Raw genomic sequence first — 21,219 nt, 5'->3', positions numbered from 1 at the left:
AGACACCCTGCGGTGACAACTAACAGCTCGTTGTTTTTTCTCTCTTGATCTTTATTCCTAATCTGGATTACAAATGAGCTCTATTCAATAACCTTGCTAGCGAAGATCAACAAGAAAGAAGAGAACTCTGGGGGAGGGACTCAGATAGGCCCACCTACCTGGTACTGTGCCTAGCCTTAATGCAGGAGGAGTGTGGGGGTATTCTTTTACCTTTTTAAAGCTGTTTTAAATAACCTTTTATGGACTTGTATTGTATTGTATTGTATCTCCCCTATTCAATTTGATACATAGTAAACTAAGTTTGGTTAATTACAATCTTGTGCGTTGTTCCATTGTGTCACCCAGAAGGACTACTATTCAAGAAGGTAACAAGGTATTGTTGCATAGTGAAGTATTGTATTCCAACCTGTGTATCTATTTGATAGTCCAGTCCTATTCTGGGTCAGTTGTGCCTGAGGAGGGATCGAGCCAATTTGATTGGGTTGTTAGGCAGGGTGTAGACCCAATAATATAATCAGCAGCTCCTGCGGGGGTGGTGCTACATATGGAATTTAAATAAAAATTGATTTTAATTACTTCATGTGCCTGGAAAATCATTCCTTCCCAATCTTCCATGTTCTCGATTTAGTAAATTCTAGGATTGGCACGACCACTAACTTTTTCATATGCTCAGACTGCTGCTGTCTGAAGGCATATCTCATTTATAATAAAAATACTATGGGGACAAAATCAGCAATGGAAAAAGCCAACTTCTAGCCATGTTGTTCTATTTGGGATTTAGCCTTAATTCCTGTCCTGCTAGCAATTTTGGCTCTGGGGGGCCACAGACACCAGACAACACCAATAGAGATTCTACCCTTCCCCCGCTCTACACAAAAGAAAAAAAATGTTAATGTTAAAGTGGTTGAAATCTTTAAAAACAAGATCATGTTTCTATAAAGCTTCTGAAGTGTCATTGTCCCATTCTATGCTGTAAAATACCTGGTTGATCCTGCCTTTTGCGGTGTCCCTCTGTGTGGGCTGGCCATAGTAATCATGGATGCTGATCCCTGATTACTATGGTCCGTTTCCATGCCTCTGTCATCCCGCTGTGTGTTCTGAGTCTCTCCCCTCTCCACCTCCCTCCCTGCCTGTCATTTTCCTAGTCCATTTAGGAGCTGATCTCCTCCTCGCCCCTCCTTTCACTTTTACGCTGCAATATCGGTAACACAATGACTTGTATCCCCTTTGGTTTATGAAGACAAACCACAAGGTGTGTGTTTTTTTTTTTTTTTTTTAAACGATAATGCTAAACACCTTCTCTCACACTGCCGCTGTGTGGTCATGTAATCTCCCTCTGTTGGCTGGCTGACGTTAGAGGGGAATCTCAGCCCCTCCCACTGCTCTCCTTAGATCAGGGAAGGAGAGCGGAGGGAGATCACGTGACCGCACAGCAGCTGTGTGAGAAAAGATATTTAGCTTTATCATTTTCAAAAAACATGCACACACACACACTGTAGTTTATATCTTTAATAAACGAAGAAGGGGAACCAGTAAGTTCATAATGTGACTTTACATCCAGTTTACCTGTCAGTCGTTTAAATAATCGTAAAAATTCCTGCCTAAAATCAGACACTACATGCTCACTATTAACTTTATTAGCTAGAAAACCCTTCTCTGAACACCTCCCTGAAACTAGTTTCACTTTGTTTAACAGTGGCCTGACCCATGTGTGAATGCCAGGGACACACAGGCGGAAATGGTCAGTTTGGCAGGAGCCAGCTCACTTTTGGCTCATGTCCACTGCTCCCCCCATCCGACAGAAGCCAGTCTCATGACCAGCTTCTGTCAAATGGGTATGCTGGAAAACCAGCACCCGATTAGGATCTGATCCGCTGGCAGGTGTGTTCTGGCCGAGGGGGCATGGTCCCCCTGTCAGAACACAATAGCACAGAAGGGGAGATCGCTGTAATAACATTGCTTTTGTTAGTAAAGCGATCTTTTTTTTTTTTTTATGTATATAGTGTGTACCAGGCTTAAGGCCAGCCAGGTGCATTTCCACTATTGGCTCCTGAGGTTCCCTCTCTGGACAGTGGGTTGTGTTGGTCCCGAAGACAACTTCTACTAACAAAGTAAAAATAATTGAATAAAAACACACAAAGGCAGAATTTGTGTATATTAATATTAATAATAATAAGTATCCAGTGCCTACTACAGGTTTGTCAGGCATTTATCAACCTGTAAGCGATGATGATCCCAGTAACCCCTTTTAAAATTAATCAAGAACTCCACCTGGCTAGCCAAAAATTAAAGGTCAACAGTTGCTAGTCTTCAACAATCTTTTTGTTTCTGTGACACCACCTTGGATTTGGGAGCTGGGGGTGACTTCCTGATCACTCACAGCCGATTCCCACCTCCCACCATCACCACCACCACCAGGAACAGAGGAGGTCCACCGACGTGAGGCCTCCTGGATGTGTGACGTGTATCCCAGGAGGCTGTGCGTAAGAAGGGGGGTTGACTGAGCGCAACATAATTTTCACCTAGGCTTAGAAATGGTACTTGCTACCCACCCTCAACAAAGAAAAAAATGTAGTGCAGTATGCAAAACAGATATACAATGTATAACCAAGACAAACATACACACTAATAATGATAACAATGACAGGATAGTCTATATAGCACAGAAAACTACACACAAATGTTATACACATACCCATCTACAGTCAACAACACAGCTGCACTCATTCTAAATTACATAACATAAAATCACACCTATATTGTAAAAACAAGACAAATGGGGTTTTTTGTTTAACATACACCAATGACTTTGCTTACTTACTCTCTAAAAGGGTCATCAAAGGACACATAAAATGGAAAGTAGAAACAAAATTTAAGAATTTAAGTTGTGCTGTACAGGAAATTTACATATTGTCACTTACCATAAAAACAATTAGTGGACATGATGTGGTGGAGGTGAGGAGGAAACAGCCAAGTCAGTTGTTTTTTTTTTTTTTTTAACCCATGGAAACAATAGCTAGAATGTGACTGGTTAGTCACCATTTCTGTAAATCGCACAGCTACAGTATTCCAATCCAGTCTGCACAGTTCATATTTTATTTTAATATTTTTAAAGTAAATTTAAAAAGCAAAAAAATGAGTGACCAGATGAGGATTTGCAACTCACGATAACATTGTTAGGCCCGCTACTTCACTGGCCTAAAAGCATGCAGATGTGCTGTACAGCTCAGGTTACCAACCAGTGCCAATTGTACCCCAAGGATATACTTCTGACTTATTAAAGAGCATCTTTTGCTTATAAGGCCTCATTCACATGGGTGCTGAGGCCCATACACAGGTAACTGGTCATTTGTTTATGCAGTTGGAGCCGCCAGGTGCTGCCTGCACACAGCCCACCCGCGTCTATGGTGATGCAATCAATGCAGAGGCACAGCCGTTTTTCCCCAAATACAAACCATGTGTGTTCGGGCCACTCACCCACCCACCCACAGCCGCTCGTCCTTATTTGACAGCTATGCAGGTAAGAAGCTCACCTACACAACTTTGTCCGTGCAGCCACTGCATCCCCTTAGCTGCTCCAGACGGCTCCAGCGTCCAATGCACAGTGTACGGGCCTCACTGCCCATTTAAATGAGGCCTTCGAGTCAATTTTTACAACTGTTTACAATTGTATCAACCAATATATGTCATATAAAACAGATCCAAGTGTAATGTAGCCAATGAAATAAATAATTGTCTGGCTATCATTTAGGGTCCTTTCACACGAACGATCCGATCAGATCCGGCTGTCAGTTTTTCAGGCGGACCTGATCGGATGCCCCATTCCTTCCCTATGGGGCAGCGGATGTCAGCGGAGACATCTCCGCTGACACCCACTGCTATCCGCTTCCCATCCCATCTGTGAAATCCGGACGGATGGAAACCCTACCATCCGGATCGGATGAGAACAGACAGGCAGTCTGTTATCATCCGATCTCCCCATAGAGAACAGCGGGGAATCTGACAGCTCTGTCTCCACACACAGAGTGGAGACGGAGCTGTCATCCGCCTGCTCAGCGGGGATCGGCGGATCGATCCGCCGCTGAGCAGAATGGACATCCTCGGACCCTTACACACAAATTAGTGGGTTATAGTAAACTGCATTTCAGGGGGAATTTGACATAAAAAGACCCACCCCAGGAGCTAGTCAGAAAGAACCAATAATAGGGTATATATCCACAAGTAGTGTTGAGATGCAGTGGAGAGTCATAGAAGCAGAAGAAGGACATAGAAATTGAAATAAAAAAAACACTTGTTACATATGGAAAGATTCAGACAACTAAATTTACAATCCTGATACTAATTTCCAATCTATTTATAGCAGTTGTACACACACTTTAAGCACACAGAACACTACCTTATTGAGATCCTCATGGAGTCCATCCATTAAGAAGAGAAGCAGCTCCTGTGAGTCTTGCTGGCTGTATCCAGCAAACTGATCATTGATCTTCCCAATCGTCACTTTAAAATCTCTAGGGCTTATATACTTGTACTGACCAGTCCACAGAGCTTTCATTATAATTCCAAATTCTTCTGCCACTTCCCCTTTATGACCCAGAAGATTTGATCTGTACAAGAACATTTCTTACATAAATAACTTTAAAGACCCAATACAGAAGAAAAAGTTATTTCAAGTAAGAACCGGTGCTATCTGGAGTCTAGTAAATATGCATGTTAACCATTATACGCTGACAGTGATCAATAACTGCACACTTGCATCCAGGAATCCAGAATATTTAAGTATCTCCTGCTTTGTTCTGATCAAATACAAGGAGGAGATGCTGTTTGAAACATCTGCAAGGCTGGCCACACAATTTTAGATTTCCTGTTCAACCCAACAGGCTGAATGACAGAAATCTTTGGATTCTAATTCAGCATGGATTGAGGAATCTTCCCTGACAGATACCACCCACATCTGTCAGAATAGCCGAACAGCGGCTACAATCACTGCTCAGCTGACAATTTTTTTAAATGATAAAACCAGCTAAAAGCTGCTTTTATGGTGCATTAAAGAGGAATTGGAAGCAAAACACAAAATTATATATACTTAGAAAAGTTATTTACCCAAGCCTTTAGGTTTACTAGATGAACAGTATAGCAAAAACAAAAAAAAAAAAAAAATTAAATCAGATTTTAGCACTGCGTAAACTCAAAAGCTTGCATGTATTCTTTTTTTGTCTTGGCTGACATGCTGAAAGGATGCATACATTTGGACAATTTTAACCATCAAGCCTCCTATAATGTAACATACAAAAAATCTATATCTAGATCCATTCCTATTCGAAATCTAGCATTTTTTCAGGGCATAACAAGACTTCTAAAATAATTATCCTTAAAGTGATAGAGTCTTGTTTTTTTTTTTAGTTAAAAATAACAAACATGTTATACTTAGTTATACTTACCTGCTCTGTGCAGTGGTTTTTGCACACAGCAGCCCAGATTCTCCTCTTCTCGGGTTCCTTGCCGGTGCCCCTGGCTCCCGCTTCCTGTTAAGTGCCCCCCACACACAGCAAGCAGCTTGCTATGGAGCACCCGAGCTGAGCCACAGCTCCAAGTGTCCATTCAGACATGGGCCGCGGCCCGACCCCTTTTCTCTCCTCATTGGCAGACTGACTTGATTGACAGTAGCGGGAGCCAATGGCGCCACGCTGCTGTCTCAGCCAATGAGGAGGGAAGTCCCGGGCAGCTGAGACACTCCTGCAACATCGCTGGATCTAGATGAACCTCAGGTAAGTACTAAGGGGCTGCTGCACACAGAAGGCATTTTATATTAATGCATAGAATGCATCAGGATAAAAAAAAACCTTCTGACTTTACAACCACTTTAAATGAGTACATGTAGTGGTATAAAATAAGTGACAGAAAAAGCAGAAAGACATTGAAGATCAGCTCTACCTAATGATGTGCTTTCTGACGTTATTTCCAGACAGAATACATGCATACAGTATCTATACATATACATCTGCATTTATAGGACAATTTTATTATGCTAGTTTAGTTTGTTAACAGCAGACAATATTAGGTGTAATTTTATGTAGGATACGAAGGCTAAGTTCATATTATCGTGTGTTGGTACTGGGTGTAAAATCAACCAGGTTCCCGACATGGGACAGAAATGTGCCGCAGTTTAGCTTACGTACAAGTGTTCCATTCATTCCTAATAGCACCTCAACGCATTGGAAAAAATGCCCACTTTTTCTTGCGCATGAAACTGCATGGTGCCCCAACACCATGCGGTTCCATATGGTAGTGAACCTTTTTCTCCCCAGGTTTCTGCAGGTAGAGCAGACCACTGAAATGTGCTGTCTATACACAGAACACAGGTCACAAAGGTTCAAACAGAATTTAAACCTTAATTACACCATTTTAAATGATAGTTTTTAATTAGGACTTGTTCTCTATTAGGGCAATTACTTCTATTGGTCAAGTGAACAATGATCTCCTTTTATTCTGATTTCCTTCACTACCCTGACTGAATACAGACTCTAATAAACTACAGTTTTAGGGTATTTTGCAAATAAAATAATAAAAAGTGAATCTGGCTAAAACTGTAAAGACGACAGTGAAGTGATTAGATAAACTACCACAGTAAAGCTGGCCAATCCGTGAGTGAATTTCTGCCAGTTCCTGATCAATTTGCTCCCTGGGTGGCCCACTCAGCACTCTCCCTCCAGACATTCTTTGTCCAAAAATACGGAGAAGCCGAGTGTAAAATTGTCAGCTGAACAAATGCAGCCACTGATTGGCTATTCTGACAGCTGACGACACTGGCTGTTAGAATACAATTGCTGGCACTTACAGTTTACCCATCCGCACTGTACAGGGTGGAGAGAGGGATTGGTTACATTATTTTCTTTCATCCAATCTGCAGACTGAGCCAAAAAAGCAATTTCAGTGTATGGCCAGCATAGCACTTTAAAGCGGTTGTATCCCCCCTGTGTTAAAAAAAAAAACAAAAAAAACCCTGCAGGACAATGGCATAATGTGCTAGTATGCATCGCATACTAGCACATTATGAAATACTTACCTTAGAAAGAAGCCCCCACACAGTCGCCCGGACACTGCTGAGGGAGCTGACATGTTCTCTCTGCGTCTCTTCCAGGTTCAGCGGCTCCGGCGCGGGAGTTCACTTTCCAGCAAGGAGCTCTAAAGGTCGGACAAGATACACTGGACCTTCAGAGCGCATGCACCGCTTGTGTCAGCTGCTGCATGCAGGGTGAATATCGGTTTAGGAGATATTATTTTACCTACAAGTAAGCCTTATTATAGGCTTACCTGTAGGTAAAAATTTAAAAGCGGAGTATACTACCGCTTTACCTTATGCTTTAGGATTTGTACCTCCAGGGCTACCCAAAGCCTTTTCCAAGAGACTATGCAAAGTCTGTATCTGTGTAGCTATGCTGTGCCTCCTGCCTAGGGGAAAGGGGTGCGCCTAATATTCACAATGAAGAAGAGGAGGAGACACCAGCTGAACTCCAGTTAGCTGATGCAAAACACTAAAGCCTCGTACACGCGCACAGATTGTTGGCCGTAAATTGTTGGCCAACGTCCGATCTGCCGATTGTAGACTTGTTAGTATGATGCTTCCGACAACCAACTGCGAATTTTCGGCCGAAAAAAATCTGGTGTGCATGCTATAAAATTTTTGTTGGCCAACAAAAAACGGCCGATTGTTCCTCAGTCAGTACAGATTTATGCAGACAAAAATCAGATGAGCAAGACTGGGCATGCTCAGAGCAGAAAAAACACAGGGAAAGTCAACCATCACATGACATCACTTCTGAAGTTGGTTTTTGTTGGCCAACAAAAGTCCAGTGCAAGTCTAGAGCACATTTCAACCAACAAACAACACTGGACAAAAGTTGGCCGATCAGTTGGCCAACAATCTGTGCGTGTGTATGGGGCTTTAGACTCCATTCAGAGCCTTCATGCATTAGTTTGCGTGCATACATCATGGGTACAACAGCCAATTAATTTCAGAATCATGGCAAAAGAAGTCCCTGACCCTTTTTCTCCAAATTGTGCTGCACGATGATGCCATTAAAAAGGAATGCATCCCCCTCCCTGTGCGTCTGTTTGAATGTAGCACGTTTCTCTGCAGGTCAGGAATACTACACACGATTTAGTGCAGGTTCACCATCCACAGACATGTGAACTTGAATACAGCGGTGACCATAGAGGTTTTGTTCACAAGAGGCTTGCTTGGGCCCTGACTTCCAAATAGATGAAAATGTTGATCCCTGCTAAGGGGTATCCCAAGATGGCAGTTGGTTTGACAGTAAGAGTTAAGATAATGTAATGCTGGCCCTACATAGGAAAACGCCAATCCCCTTCACCTAGATTTTTTAAAACAACCAAACTGATCAAGACAACCAACCAGCAACAGCTGACTTGATCAGATTTCATAAGTTAGGCCCCTTGCAGAAGGCGTGGCCTCTGCCAAGCAAATCTGCCTGTTTAGCGAGGGATCTGTCCACTGATCCCTGCTGAGCAGATGGACGACAGGTCCGAGACTGCTCCGCTATGCAGAGCGCACACAGACCAAGCCTGCTCTTCTCTATGGGGTGGCAGGACTGCCTGCCCGTTTCCATGCAACGGTCATCCGATCTGATGGGATCTGTTCCCCATCCATCTGTTTTTAGCAGACCGGATCAGATGCTGGCAGGTGTTAGTGGACACAAGCCCGCTAACATCCTTCGCTCCATAGAAAGCTGAAAAACTGTCAGTTTGAAAGGGGCCTTAATCTTGGTTGAAAGTGATTTTGATGGCTGAAAAACTGCCATGATTAAATAGAAAGGTGTGATGTGATCTGAGCCATTAAAGTCAGTGACAGAAAAATGATGGCAATAGTGGCTCAGATCTCAGTCGTTTGTATGTAGCATCACATGCATTTACCTGTGCCAAAAAACCACATGTGTATAGGAGACCTAATCTCCAGAAAGACACACAGGACTAGAATAAACAAACCTAATACTTGCTGAATTCACTAAAGCCAATATGGGAAGAGCAATGTATAGCGATAACCCGCTCTACTTTTACAGCATTCACACACTACAGTAAAGGAATGCTTTAACAACCGCTACATAATTACTGAAATTTGAACAACCAATACATAATTACCTACATTTAAACAACCACTAAACAATTGCTGAAATTTATTCATGATGCAAAACTAAAAACAAACTAAAATGTTTTCATGATGCATACATTTATTCATACTTTTTTATAGATTACCTGTTTATGTCTGCCTGGTAACAGTTCTTGTGGAAGTACTCTGCTAAGTGTGGAGTGTTGCACAAACATTGTAAGATGGAATTCATATAACAAGTATTGCCGAGATTCCGCAGGCCGGTGAGAGCTGGGCCAGCGCCTCCAAACACTGGATTCAGGCTGCGGATCTTAGATGCTGACAGTTTTGTGATTTCAGTTTTAGTGTGAGTTGTTGGCCTACAACAAAAAACATTTTCACATTTGTATAAATCTTCAGACACAATTTATACAGGCATGCAGATATATATATAAATATATACTCTTACTTATTTTCACGGTTAATTATAGGCATTGGCTTCCTCTTTTCCTCATCCTTTATAGCTTGCGTTAAGTCTGGAGAAGAGTAAGATCTCTTTAACTTGGTTTGCTCCTTGTCTACATCTGCATGCACCTGAGGTTTGACTTTCTGAACTGGAGTGGAGGTAGAAATAGATGTTGGAGCCATTTCAGGCGGATACATGTGAACCGTGTGAGTTGGAGAATGATAATATCGGTAAGTACCAGTTATAGGTTCAAGAAACTGTAAAGGATGGCAAACTTGCATTAGTAACTAGCTACACAAACCACATAACAGACATGTAATATACATCACAGCATGTTATAGGCACCACCACCCCGCCCGGTGGGAGATGTCTCTCCATTTAGCGCACTAGTGTGAGGCTGGGGGGTGACTATGCGCTGGCTGCTGGTATGTATGTGGTACCCTCATTTGGAGTCTGGAGCTTGGTCTTTCACACTTTAGTTAGGGCAAATAATCCAAGTATAATCTACAAAAATTCCCAAAGATATAGGGTTTGCAAGATATTTAGTTCCATTTCACATTTGTCCATCTTGTCTTTTTTTTTCCCCCTTTCTCTCTCCCCCCCCCCCCCTTGTTGAACTCTGGTTACACTATTGGGTCCAACTTATAGCTGGTTTTGTCCCACTTTTGCACTACTTCCTTTCCTCTTTAGCTTGGGGTACTCTTGTACATCCTCTATCCTGACTCCCCACCCCACTTTTTTATTTAACCAACATTCCTAGACACACTAAGTTATAATGCAAGCAGCACTATGTATTTCATTCTAGTATACATTAACTATATTTTTTGATAGGAAGTTTCTGATGCTGCTGCAAGCACCACTGTCAACTACAACTTCAATACCCATCTTCTCCAGAGTGTGTTATGTAGGTGTCCTGACTAGGGTTGCCACCTCATCCCTTTAAACCAGGACACATTATTTACACAGGTTCTTACACTAATATAATGTACATAAGGCACTAAGTGAGCTTAATTACCACCTTAATCAGCCACAGAACCTGTGTAAATATGTGTCCTGGTTTAAAGGGATGAGGTGGCAACCCTAGTCCTGACTGCCTAGCTTGCGCTGCCTCAGCTCCCGGGATGGAGATTTTAGGCCAAGCCCAACTTTAAACGCCATGTTTTCGAGATTTGAGCTGGATTGTAAGTTGTTTGGGGATGTGGTTTTCTCCCCCCTTCCTTTCCATTTTTCATTCATTAGATCATATTGGCATTCTTTACATATACATTATATATATATATATATATATATATATATATATATATATATATATATATATATATATATATATATTTTTTTTTTTTTGCAGATATGCATCATACGCCTGCTCCTGAGGAAGTGGTAAATAGCCCACAAAACGCGCCGAGCCTGTTTGATGTAGTTATCATATAATGTGTTTTATAATCAAATCATTTCATGTAATTTTGTGTAATGTTGGTTTATATATAACCTGTACTTGGGGAATGCTTATCAGCTCACATCTACGGTTTTTATTTTTTTAACGTGTAGGTTTTTCACGTGTACTTTATGCAACAATAAAAATGTGGTATTGTGTATCAATTTTACCAGTTGTGTCACACGTCTAATTTAAAGTCCCAATGTTCCCTCTTCTCTTCTCTATTTGTACCAGGGATGGAGGCGCATGGTTCGCACGATCATGTGCTTCATTTAAAGTCCCACAACACCTTTTTTTTTTTTATATGTAATATACATGCACATAAATACAGATGAATTACCTTGACCCAACCTTCTGGCATTCCAGGTACTGTTCTACCCATCTCTTCACTTCGAGCTCGCATCAAAGGCTCCCTCTAAATCAAAACATTCGTAAGTTTAAATGGCATTTGCTGGCTTGGTTATCAACTGAAAGTAGTTCACCACTTAGAAGCGTAGGTTCCTCTAAAGGCCTCAAAGTGCACATACAGGCAGCAGCTACCTTAACTCTCTGCTATAACTAAATGCTGGCTGTTCTGAATGCTTGCCTACCTTCTTCCTACTCACGTACATTTTGATTGGCCAAGGAGGCAGTGCATCATAGTAATGGGCCAATAGAAATGTAAGGGGGATGACAAAGGAGCTGGCAAGTTCCAATTATATCATGAAATTGGAACTTTGCTCGTTCAGAAGAGCCAACACTTCGCTATAGACGAGAAAGAAGAGGGCTGCTGCAGATATGTCCAGGCCCCTCTAGGGGATTACACTGTTTATCTGCTAGCAGCGCTCCATTTAATTGTTTAATCACTTTATATAAATATGACTATAATGGGGGAAAAAAAAAAAAAAGAACAAATCTCCAAAAATGATACTCACTTTAGGCTTTTCATCTTCATTTATTTCTTTTGTAATAACATTGGCCTTATCATCATGAGTGTTTTTCTTTGCTTCACTCTGTAAAGTTATATAAAAGCATAATTTACAAAAAGAAAACAAATAATAATAAGTATCTACTTGCATACCTAATACAGATCAAAATTGAACATTTTAATTAAATTGTATTTAAATGCAATTCCTGAAATATTGCAACCTTATTTAAAGAGGAGCTCCAGGCTCCCCCAAAAAAATGTTAAGTCCACAGGCGCAACAGGCACCACATCATAGTCGTCCCATAAAATCCGTGACTCCCTGGGTATCACCCCGGTCCCAAGCTCGAAGGTAGAGGCGCGTCCGTCCAGAACGAATCCTCAACATTAAGCCAGGGCTGCCAGAGTTTAGTAAACTTACCAGGATACCCTCTACTCTTGTATATCAATTTATACAGTGGTATATCTCCCCGTACAGTACCATAGAACTGCTGTACCGTGGGCGGTTCAATACTCTTCCAGTGCAGCAATATGACTTTCTTAGCGTAAAACAGTAATATGCGAATCAGGGCCCTAACAGGAACACAGTGTACAAAGTCATTTAAGATGCCCAGCAGACCAACCTCCAGAGTATGGGGTACTGGCAAATGTAACTTATCATCGAAAAATGTAAAAATGGACGTCCAGTATTAGTTGCGGACTTTTAATATAAGGATACTTACCTGTCCAGAGATCCAGTGATGTCCTCGCCTGAACCGATTCTTCAATCGGCTTCAGGTGCGGGTGCCAGCATTTCTAGTAAGTGAAACAAAGTGAAGCATTGCGGCTTTACAGCCTGTTTTCAACTGCGCAAGTGTGAGTCGCGATGCGCCTTGTAAATGGTCCCGCAGACTTCTGGGACCTGTGATATTTCCCAGAAGACGGGGGGGGGGGGGGAATTGCTGCGATGATCAAAACAAGGTAACGGCTCCCCCATCCCCCAAACAAAGTGCCAAATGTAGCAGTGGAGGGTGCAAATGAGCAGAGCTTCCCCTTGTGGGTGGAGCTCCACTTTAAATAAAAAGAACATATTTCTCTTGCATTGGAAGATATCAGTGAAGAGAAGGGCACAAAAACATGTCCAAGATATTGGATAGACCATAGAATACAGTGAAGACGGACACCAACAAGTGGAGAAAATATGGCACAACAGTGATATCACCAAGAACAAAACATTCCTCCAAAATAAATTTAAAAAAAATGATCTGATAAGAAAACCGGTCTGGGGGGCTGCCAAAAGGGCTACAGCAACATTACTTAGCAAGGAGCTGCAGGAATTTCTGGTAGTGTACTATATGTGACAACAATCTCTCCCTATGCCAAAAATGTCTAGGCTGTGGGGTAGGGTGGCAATTCAGAAGCCTTTTCTTACTAAGAAAAACATCCAAAACCCGCTACATTTTGCAAAAGACTAAATCAAGCTTGCCAAAAGGAGAAAATGTGTTATGGTCGGATGAGACCAAGATTGAACTTTTTAGCCATAATTATAAAAAGTACGTTTGGCACAAGACCAACACTGCACATCACCAAAAAATACCATACCCACAGTGAAGCATGGTGGTGGCAGCATTATACTTTGGGGCGATTTTATTCAGCTGGAACTGGGGCTTTAGTCATGTGGAAGGACTTATGAACAAAGCAAAATAACAGTCAATTTTGGCACAAAACATTCAGGCCTCTGCTAAAATCCTCAAGATGGAGAGGGATTTCACCTTTCAACACAACAACTCAAAGCATACCTCCAACTCAACAAACAATGGCTTCACCAAAAGGAGATCAAAGCTTTGGAATGGCTTAGCCAGAACCCGGACCTGAATCCAAATGGAAATCTGAGTGGTGACCTAAAGAGGGCTGTACACAGGAGATGCCCTTGCAAATCTGACAGATTTGTCATGCTTTTAAAAGGAAGAGTGGGCAAACATTCCAAAGGCAAGATGTTCCATGCGGAAAGACCCCAAAAGTCTTAACGCGGTCATAAAATCAAAACACGCTTTAACAAAAACAAGCAGGTTTCCATGCACAAGTGTGCAAGGATGGTGCAGTGAAGGAGATCCATGACCTCTTTTCCTGCGCAAGCATGAGCATAGCCAGGCCAAGAAAAGATGTGCTGCAGGGTTCTGCCTGGCCCCTGGACTATAGGAAATGTCCGTGCTGGTGGAAGGGGACAAATCCACAATCAGGGGGACTGAATTTTCGCTTTAAGACTAGAGATAGCAGTACAAAAAAAAAAAAGTAGTTATCCAATGAATTCCCCCATTCATCAAATTTCTGCCAATTGAAAGAAAAACCCCTGAAGATTACAGCTATTAAGTTGAGCTAACCTGTCAGCAGGCAAAGAAAGGTTTCTGTACATAGTATCCTCCCTGCCCCCAGCCTGTGAGTGGATAATAAAGAAGTAGCAGCAGTCTAATGAGTCAACTTTTTGCTCTCTCCTACTGTCAGCTGGTTCGGTGTTTGCAAGCAGCTCACCAGCCTGAACCCTTCATCTGCCTCCTTTCAGTCTGAGTGCTGCTGTACAAGTGAATAAAGAGGGCCGATACATATTAAGTATACCTACTTACACTGTTGGGTTATAAAATAAAAAAATAAATAAAAAACGGGCCTCTTGCACAAGGGCATCTCACAGCCCATGCAATGTCAATTTTAGTGAGTTTCTTCTGCCTGGAAAGCCCAGGTACTGGGTACAGCCACCTATAGACATGAATGCCTGTGTGTGGCTGTGCCAGGGTATATTCTGGAACACATAAAAACATGGGTATAATGTATGGGCATTTTCAACTGCAGTGGTTCAGGTGCATGTGTGTAAAATGCCCAAGTACCCTTTTCACCTAGCTGCATTTGTTTTTAATATTTGAATAGGGGATGCCCTGGGTTCAGGACCTTCAGGTAAATAAAAAAACAGCCCACTTGAAAGATATGACAGTTGTGTATATGCATAATCTGTGTACCCATCCCTGAAGAAGTCACGTGACAAGCGTCGGGTGGGGCCAGTGACGTAATTTCTGATGTCTCCAATACCAGGAAGTGTGGTGAGGAGGCAATCAGCCAAGTTATTTCTGGTTTAAGAGGTTTTAAATGTGAGTGTATACATTATATTCCTAACATAAAAAAATGGATGGTTTTAGCAATATTGCGCTATGAATGCTTCCTTATATATCCTGAGCCAAACAGGAGACATGAGGAGGGGATCTATATGGTCTCAACAGGGGGACTGCTGGTGAGAGGTGAGGACTGATAATCCCAACAGGGGGACCGCTAGTGAAGACAGATCATATCAGGCAGGACCACACAGAACCTAAAAACCTTATTATATGCAAAAGGACATTGACAGTTCTGGCAATTCCTGAAGGCGAAAGACCATTTCACTTAATGGTGGCTGGTGGAGGTATCTACTCTCAAATTTAGGATTTGAGCACGTTCAGTAACAGGGGTGAAGCTCCTGTGGATGAGTTACCTGCACATTTCTATTGGATCATCACAAAAAAAGTTTTATTTATTGACATTTTTTGAGGTTTGTTGTTTTTTTAAGTTTTATTATTGCATACTGGACATGGACATTTTTTAGTTATAAGTCTGGTGGAGTATTGATTCAGAGTATTTTCTTCTATATTCATTATATGGTCATGGGTTTTTCTTTAAATGACACAAGGATTTTTAATAAGAACACCATTTATTTATAATTGTGTATATGCATCGTATGAACAACTCAGGACCCACAGGTCTCACCTTCTTTAGAATGGGTGATATTGTCACTTCTTTCTTTCTTTCATCAGAAACCTTTTGGTCTGCCCCCGTGCTTTTTATGTCCTTCTTTTCTTTCTCAGTCACGGTCTGCTTTTTAGTCTCTTGTTCTGGTTTCTTTGGAGGGGATTCCTGGTCAGGATCGCCAATACTGTTCTTAATCGTTTCTTTTTCTTCTGGTGCACCAACATCTGTGATGTCTTCCACAGGCTTCTCCGTCTTCTCTTTCTTCTCTGGAGTGTTTTTATCCACATCTACTTTAGAGGGTTTGTTGTTCAACGCTGGCTTTGTGGAACGATCAGGGATAACTTTACCATTTATTGCTGTTTTACTGTCTTTGACTTCAGTTGTGATTTTTTTGGGGCTTTCGCTAACCACCACGGAAGGTTTCTTGGTGCGGTCGATCTAGATCACAGAAGAAAAACTATTAGATCAAACATTAATTTTTGTTAACGTGTAAGGGATCATTCAGTGTGGTGACACGTTTTTGTGCACTGAATAAATGCTAATCACCCGTTCACACTGCAACAAAGTAGACATGAAGCATTTTACTGCAAAGCACAGGTAGGCACTACCTGCAGCACAACACACTGCACTGCTGTCGCATCACACCATCCCCTCACCAAAGCTCACTGCAGCCAAAACTAACAGCTGCCCGCACACTAAAGTGGGGCATTTAGTGTGCAGTCAGTGTGGACGAGACCCCCCTATGCATTTATTTATTGCTTCACCCAGATGTCTAAATACTTTCCCTGACAATGCCTATGTGTTCCTTTCTCTCAGGCAGACCATAGCCATCTTTATTCAGGATAGAAAAGAGCCAGGATTTATTACTTGAATTAAGTTAGCATCTAAATGCCAATCCTGTGTAGTTCTTGGATATGTATACATATTTTTCACACAGATCAGCTCCCTGCTGCTGCCTCCAACTTTGTAACCAACTACAATGCTGCAGTGTTAAGGAATAGCTTCTTCCTGCCTACAGCTGACTTTATGCCATCCTCCTTTTGCCTAGGCAAAGACACTTGACTGGAGCTTGACTACTGTTTTTTGATAAGAGGTACTGTATGTTTTTTGATATTCTAATATGCCTGCTCCATTAAATTATGGTGGGCCTACCCTCAACTTCAGGGTCTCGGTTCCAAAGGAATGGACCAGTCCACACCTAGATAGCACCCAGCGGCTAACCACGCATGTGTCATGAAGTGCAAAGGTTAGGTCCCCATGCAAGATCCAGTGTCCACAGCAACATTACAAGAAATCCCAACATTGTAGGGTCCGGGTGTCACCCCCAAGCTTGCAGCAATCCAGATGCAACAACTCTACTGTGTTATTAGAGGAAAGTGAAGAATTGATTGAAGAATCCAAAGAAAAAATTAACCAGTTAACCATAAGCCTAGTACACATGGGCCGCATGCCGGGAGCGACATTGGCCGGTTCAATAAAAACCAGCCGAAATTCGACTCGTGTGTATGGCAGCCTGTTGGACAGAAGCAGGCCGTTCGGCCACCTCCTGTTGGACGTGCATGCTGAAAAAACAGGCTGTCAATAGCGTTCCATGACAGTATTTCTGAGCTTCTCTCTCACCCCTGTTTTTACCTGTCAATCCAGCTAGTAGAGCTGTTATTTTCCAGGCCAAGCTGTCCAGCAAATGTAACAGTTATAGTGGCATTTATAATAGTCCCAGTATAGCAGATTGGTTGAGAGCACAGGGTAGCCACTGCCCCACAGCATTTGGGAACAGGTCTCAGACAGCAGAATCTGCCTGTATCAACAAGTTATGCATTATATAATTAGTTACACCTATATAAAATAAAAAAAATAAAAAAGATTTGCACAGATACATTTACAAGATGAAAAGAAGGTAGTAATTAAGTTAAAATACACTTTAAAATTAGAGCCAAATGAGTTGGTATGAACCTTGTATATGTTGAGGGGCAGTATTGGTGTTCTAGGGCACATATCTGTAAGAAGATTTTGCTAATCTAAGGACAGCTTTACTCACACACACCGAGTGCATTAACACATATGCGTTAACACGCATTACTTTTAAAGTGTTGGTAAAGCCATTTTTTTTGTTAAAATAACAAACATGTCAATGGTTTTGCACAGAGCAGCCCCAATCCTACTCTCGAGTACCCTGCTGCCGCTCTGGGCCCCTCCCCCAAATGCCTCCATAGCAAGCCGCTTGCTATGCAGGCACTAGTAGATGATTTCTCCTGAGCCCTGCACTCTGCACCCATTTTGTAATATATATGCAAAAATCAAAGTTTTCGGACCAAGTCTAACTTCTTAAAGAAAAGCAAAAAGTAAAAAGACAAAGTTTTTTTTTTTTGATCATATTTACCTAGGTGGATGTTGCATCTGTCCCCTGCAGGCTCCAAGACTGAGAACCAAGCAATGAATGACTGCCAATCGCTTGGTTCTCAGTGCTCTGTGAGCAGAGAGCTGTGACCCTCAGTCACCGGCTCTCTGCTCTGCCCCTCCAGCAATCATTGGAGTGCTGGACTGTGCAGGGGGCAGGAATGGTTGGGCTCAGGCTCTCAACAACTTGCTGAGAGGCTGAGCCAGATGCCAATCCAGGCTTCTGGGGGGCTCCCAACCATCGGGCCACAATCTTTTCCCAGCCTGGAACGGCTCTGTGACGTCAAGTGAGAGTGGGTTTCAGCCCGCTGTCATCTAAAAACAGGTCACGAGTGCAGACCGAAGTGCCCTCCTGTGATCCACAGAAGTACATCTAAACGAGCTTTGGCAGTACTTTTCCTTTAAGGCCTGATTCGCAAAACTGGAAATCAGAAAATACCATCTTAAATGTGTATAATAAAGCTGTAATTTTTTGTACTTTTTTAAAATCAAAAGATTGAACTGCTAAGTAATTCACACATTGGAAGGGAATCTGCTCAAATGCTATATATTCACACATTATACATGCTTACATGTGGTATAGGCTTTGCAGAATCTGAGGGATGGACTTGGGGAGCAGGCTCTGGCTTCTGTGTTACAGCGACAGGTTCTTCAACTTTCTCAAATGTAATAGTTTTTATCTTTTCTCCTTTACTGGCTTCAGGTAGCTGGGCAGCTTGAGGTGCTTGTGCAGCAGTAGGTTCAACTTGGGTGGCGGGTGGTGGACTTGGTTTAACTGGTATGGACGGAGCAGGAACTGGCAGTTGTGGAGGCTCCTCCAGAGACGGGTAGCTGAAATTCACTGCACCAAAAGCAAAATACAGTAATATGAGTATAGGGTACCAGATACACCATACGCATCACTGCACTGTCCCACACATTGGTAAGGCCATCCAAAATAACACAGCTTACAGGTTATATTTCTGAGAAGAGGAATTGCCTTTGTCAGATCAAGCTCAGAGAAGTTTGAGCAATCCCTACATTTACAATGGTCTGAGGTTTGAGCTCCTGTATCTCCTATATATGCCATAAGGATATTCCACATAAGAGTAGCAGATCACCAACAAGTTCGGAGATGCAAGTCTTCCGCAGACAGTGGACAAGAACACTATGCAGGGAATATACCAGAGCTTCATTTATAACAACTAAAACTTTTACCATGCATGGGTTGTTGGTGGGGTAAGGGAATATCTTGGCTTGGTCAGTACCAGTTGTGACAAGGTTCTACTGCCTGCCTAGATATTCCCAGGTCCTGCTCTGAACAACTGATGAGAAACAGGCAAGCTAATAGAAGTCTTACCTACCTAAAACATATCATAAGCAGTAATTATTATTGGTGGCTGTAGTTATTATTGGTCATGTAATCAAGGTACAGTCATCTTGATAATAAAAAATTAAGGAACTTTTTTAATTTTCCGATCTGTATTTAAAATCATCCTGGGTCCACAACAGGCTGGACATACACATGGACAAATACCTCCCAACAACACCCAGTAGGAAAGACATCTGCATGTCTTAAAGTGTATTTCCACTTTTTTTTTTACATTTCTTCAGTTACTTCCTGGTAGGGCCAGGGGGGTGTTTCTCAAAGTGATTTCTCAATAAAATAAAACCTGGAGAAAATGGAACAGCGGAGGGAGTTTACTTTAAATATTAAAAAATGAACTAAATACTTCCGGCTAGACATCATAGCCCAGATTAGGTTCCTGGATATTGATATCCCCAATTTATTACTGTATCCAAGCAAGCAATGCATGCAGCTATGGTGCACTAGTGTGGAGATCATGGATCATGGGGTTAGAGTTGGCAGTGAGGAGGTGATACGCCATCTAGACGTGGGCATCTGAAGCCGCAGTGTAATCTGCTGTGTCCTTCTTCCTGATTCCAGGGAGTGTTCTGGGAGTTCTTCCTGATTCCAGCCTCCTGGGAGTGATGACAAACAGCTCCCAGGATGCAATGCAAAGGCAGAAGTGATGTTGGTGGCCGTGGCCACAGAGGAGGGAGAAGGAGGAAGTACAATCAAAAATGCCCTGAAAATAAGGTAAGGGACCCCCGAAAAAAAAACTGAAAATGCCCAAATGTTGATCAGCATAGCGAGCACTCCAGGAATCACTAAAGTTGCAAAATAGGCTGGAACGCCGCTTTAAGATTGGCAGAGCCCAGGACAGACAATGGAGTCTCTGTTGCTTTGCAAAATGCTGTAAATCTAATCCTGCAATCATCATACAGGAGCGGTGAGCGCAGGGACAAATTCATCACAGTTTAGTCAGCAGGCTGATGGAGGAGAGAGGCCTATGAAAGTAGAACTTCAGCAGCCATTTTTTCTATACTTACCCATCAGATTGGTGATAATGAGGGGGTGACTGAGTTATGCATAGGATAGATGTCTGCAGAGTAAGGCAGGGCATAACTCTTGGGTGTGCAACTGGGACCCCACAAATTTGATTTTTTTTTTTTTTTTTTTTTTTTGTAGGGAGTTTTACATGAAGAAAAGGGATGGTAAAAATACACATTGGCCTTGACAGTATATTTGAAATAGACAATAAAACTAACCAAAAAACAGATGTAAAGGCCAAGCTCATTAGGAGTCCAAAGTTTCCTAAGCATCCAAGGCATGGAGCAACTCAAACAAGATTACTAAGCTAACATGCCGAGTACAAAGCAGAACACTGGATGAGCTGCAAACTTACATGACAACAGTGTGTTTTCAGCTTGGCTTCGCCTCGGTACAGATACTTTCCCATTTGTGGTAAACATTGGATAACAAAGCAGCCAATTCTCATATCCGCCATCCAATATGAAAGGCTCACTTTTGAGAAAAGTTTTAGTTTCCCACTAGAAGTAAAACAAAACAGCTATTTTCAGATATTGCTTTCACATTCATATACATTTTCTTCTACTTCAAAATCGTGTTTTGTAAAATAGATGGACCACCCCAAAACAAAGCCAGAGAATCTGAATAACAGGGAAAAAAATGAACACGCAAACCTAGAGGCTGCTATTGCTTGTCATTCGATGACAGCCAGGCAACTAGCATTTTCTTTTCTTTTTATTGAAAAATTGAGATGTATAGGTACAAAACATAGCCTTTGGGCATTCCCCAGCTAATACATAAAACATAGAAT

The 21,219-nt window shown here is 42.0% G+C and overlaps 1 protein-coding gene across 3 annotated transcripts in view; it reads right to left on the bottom strand.

Annotated features, from left to right (window-relative positions):
* USP8 (ubiquitin specific peptidase 8) overlaps positions 1–21,219 on the bottom strand; it is a 103,112-nt gene that overhangs the window by 22,580 nt on the left and 59,313 nt on the right. For 2 of the 3 annotated variants that reach the window (XM_082255627.1, XM_082255628.1), the window contains exons 9-16: positions 20,785–20,929; positions 18,628–18,896; positions 15,677–16,096; positions 11,922–11,999; positions 11,348–11,422; positions 9,576–9,829; positions 9,274–9,486; positions 4,394–4,607 (exon numbers count right to left, since the gene is read on the bottom strand). In XM_082255627.1, the coding sequence (XP_082111753.1) occupies positions 4,394–4,607; positions 9,274–9,486; positions 9,576–9,829; positions 11,348–11,422; positions 11,922–11,999; positions 15,677–16,096; positions 18,628–18,896; positions 20,785–20,929 (1,668 nt within the window). The remainder of the gene's footprint in view (positions 1–4,393; positions 4,608–9,273; positions 9,487–9,575; positions 9,830–11,347; positions 11,423–11,921; positions 12,000–15,676; positions 16,097–18,627; positions 18,897–20,784; positions 20,930–21,219) is intronic. The other variant, XM_082255629.1, reaches the window with a different exon arrangement.

The sequence above is a fragment of the Pelophylax lessonae genome (assembly GCF_965119305.1).
Source record: "Pelophylax lessonae genome assembly, chromosome: 4".
Lineage (NCBI taxonomy): Eukaryota > Metazoa > Chordata > Amphibia > Anura > Ranidae > Pelophylax > Pelophylax lessonae.
This window is presented reverse-complemented; position numbering and strand designations above follow the sequence as displayed.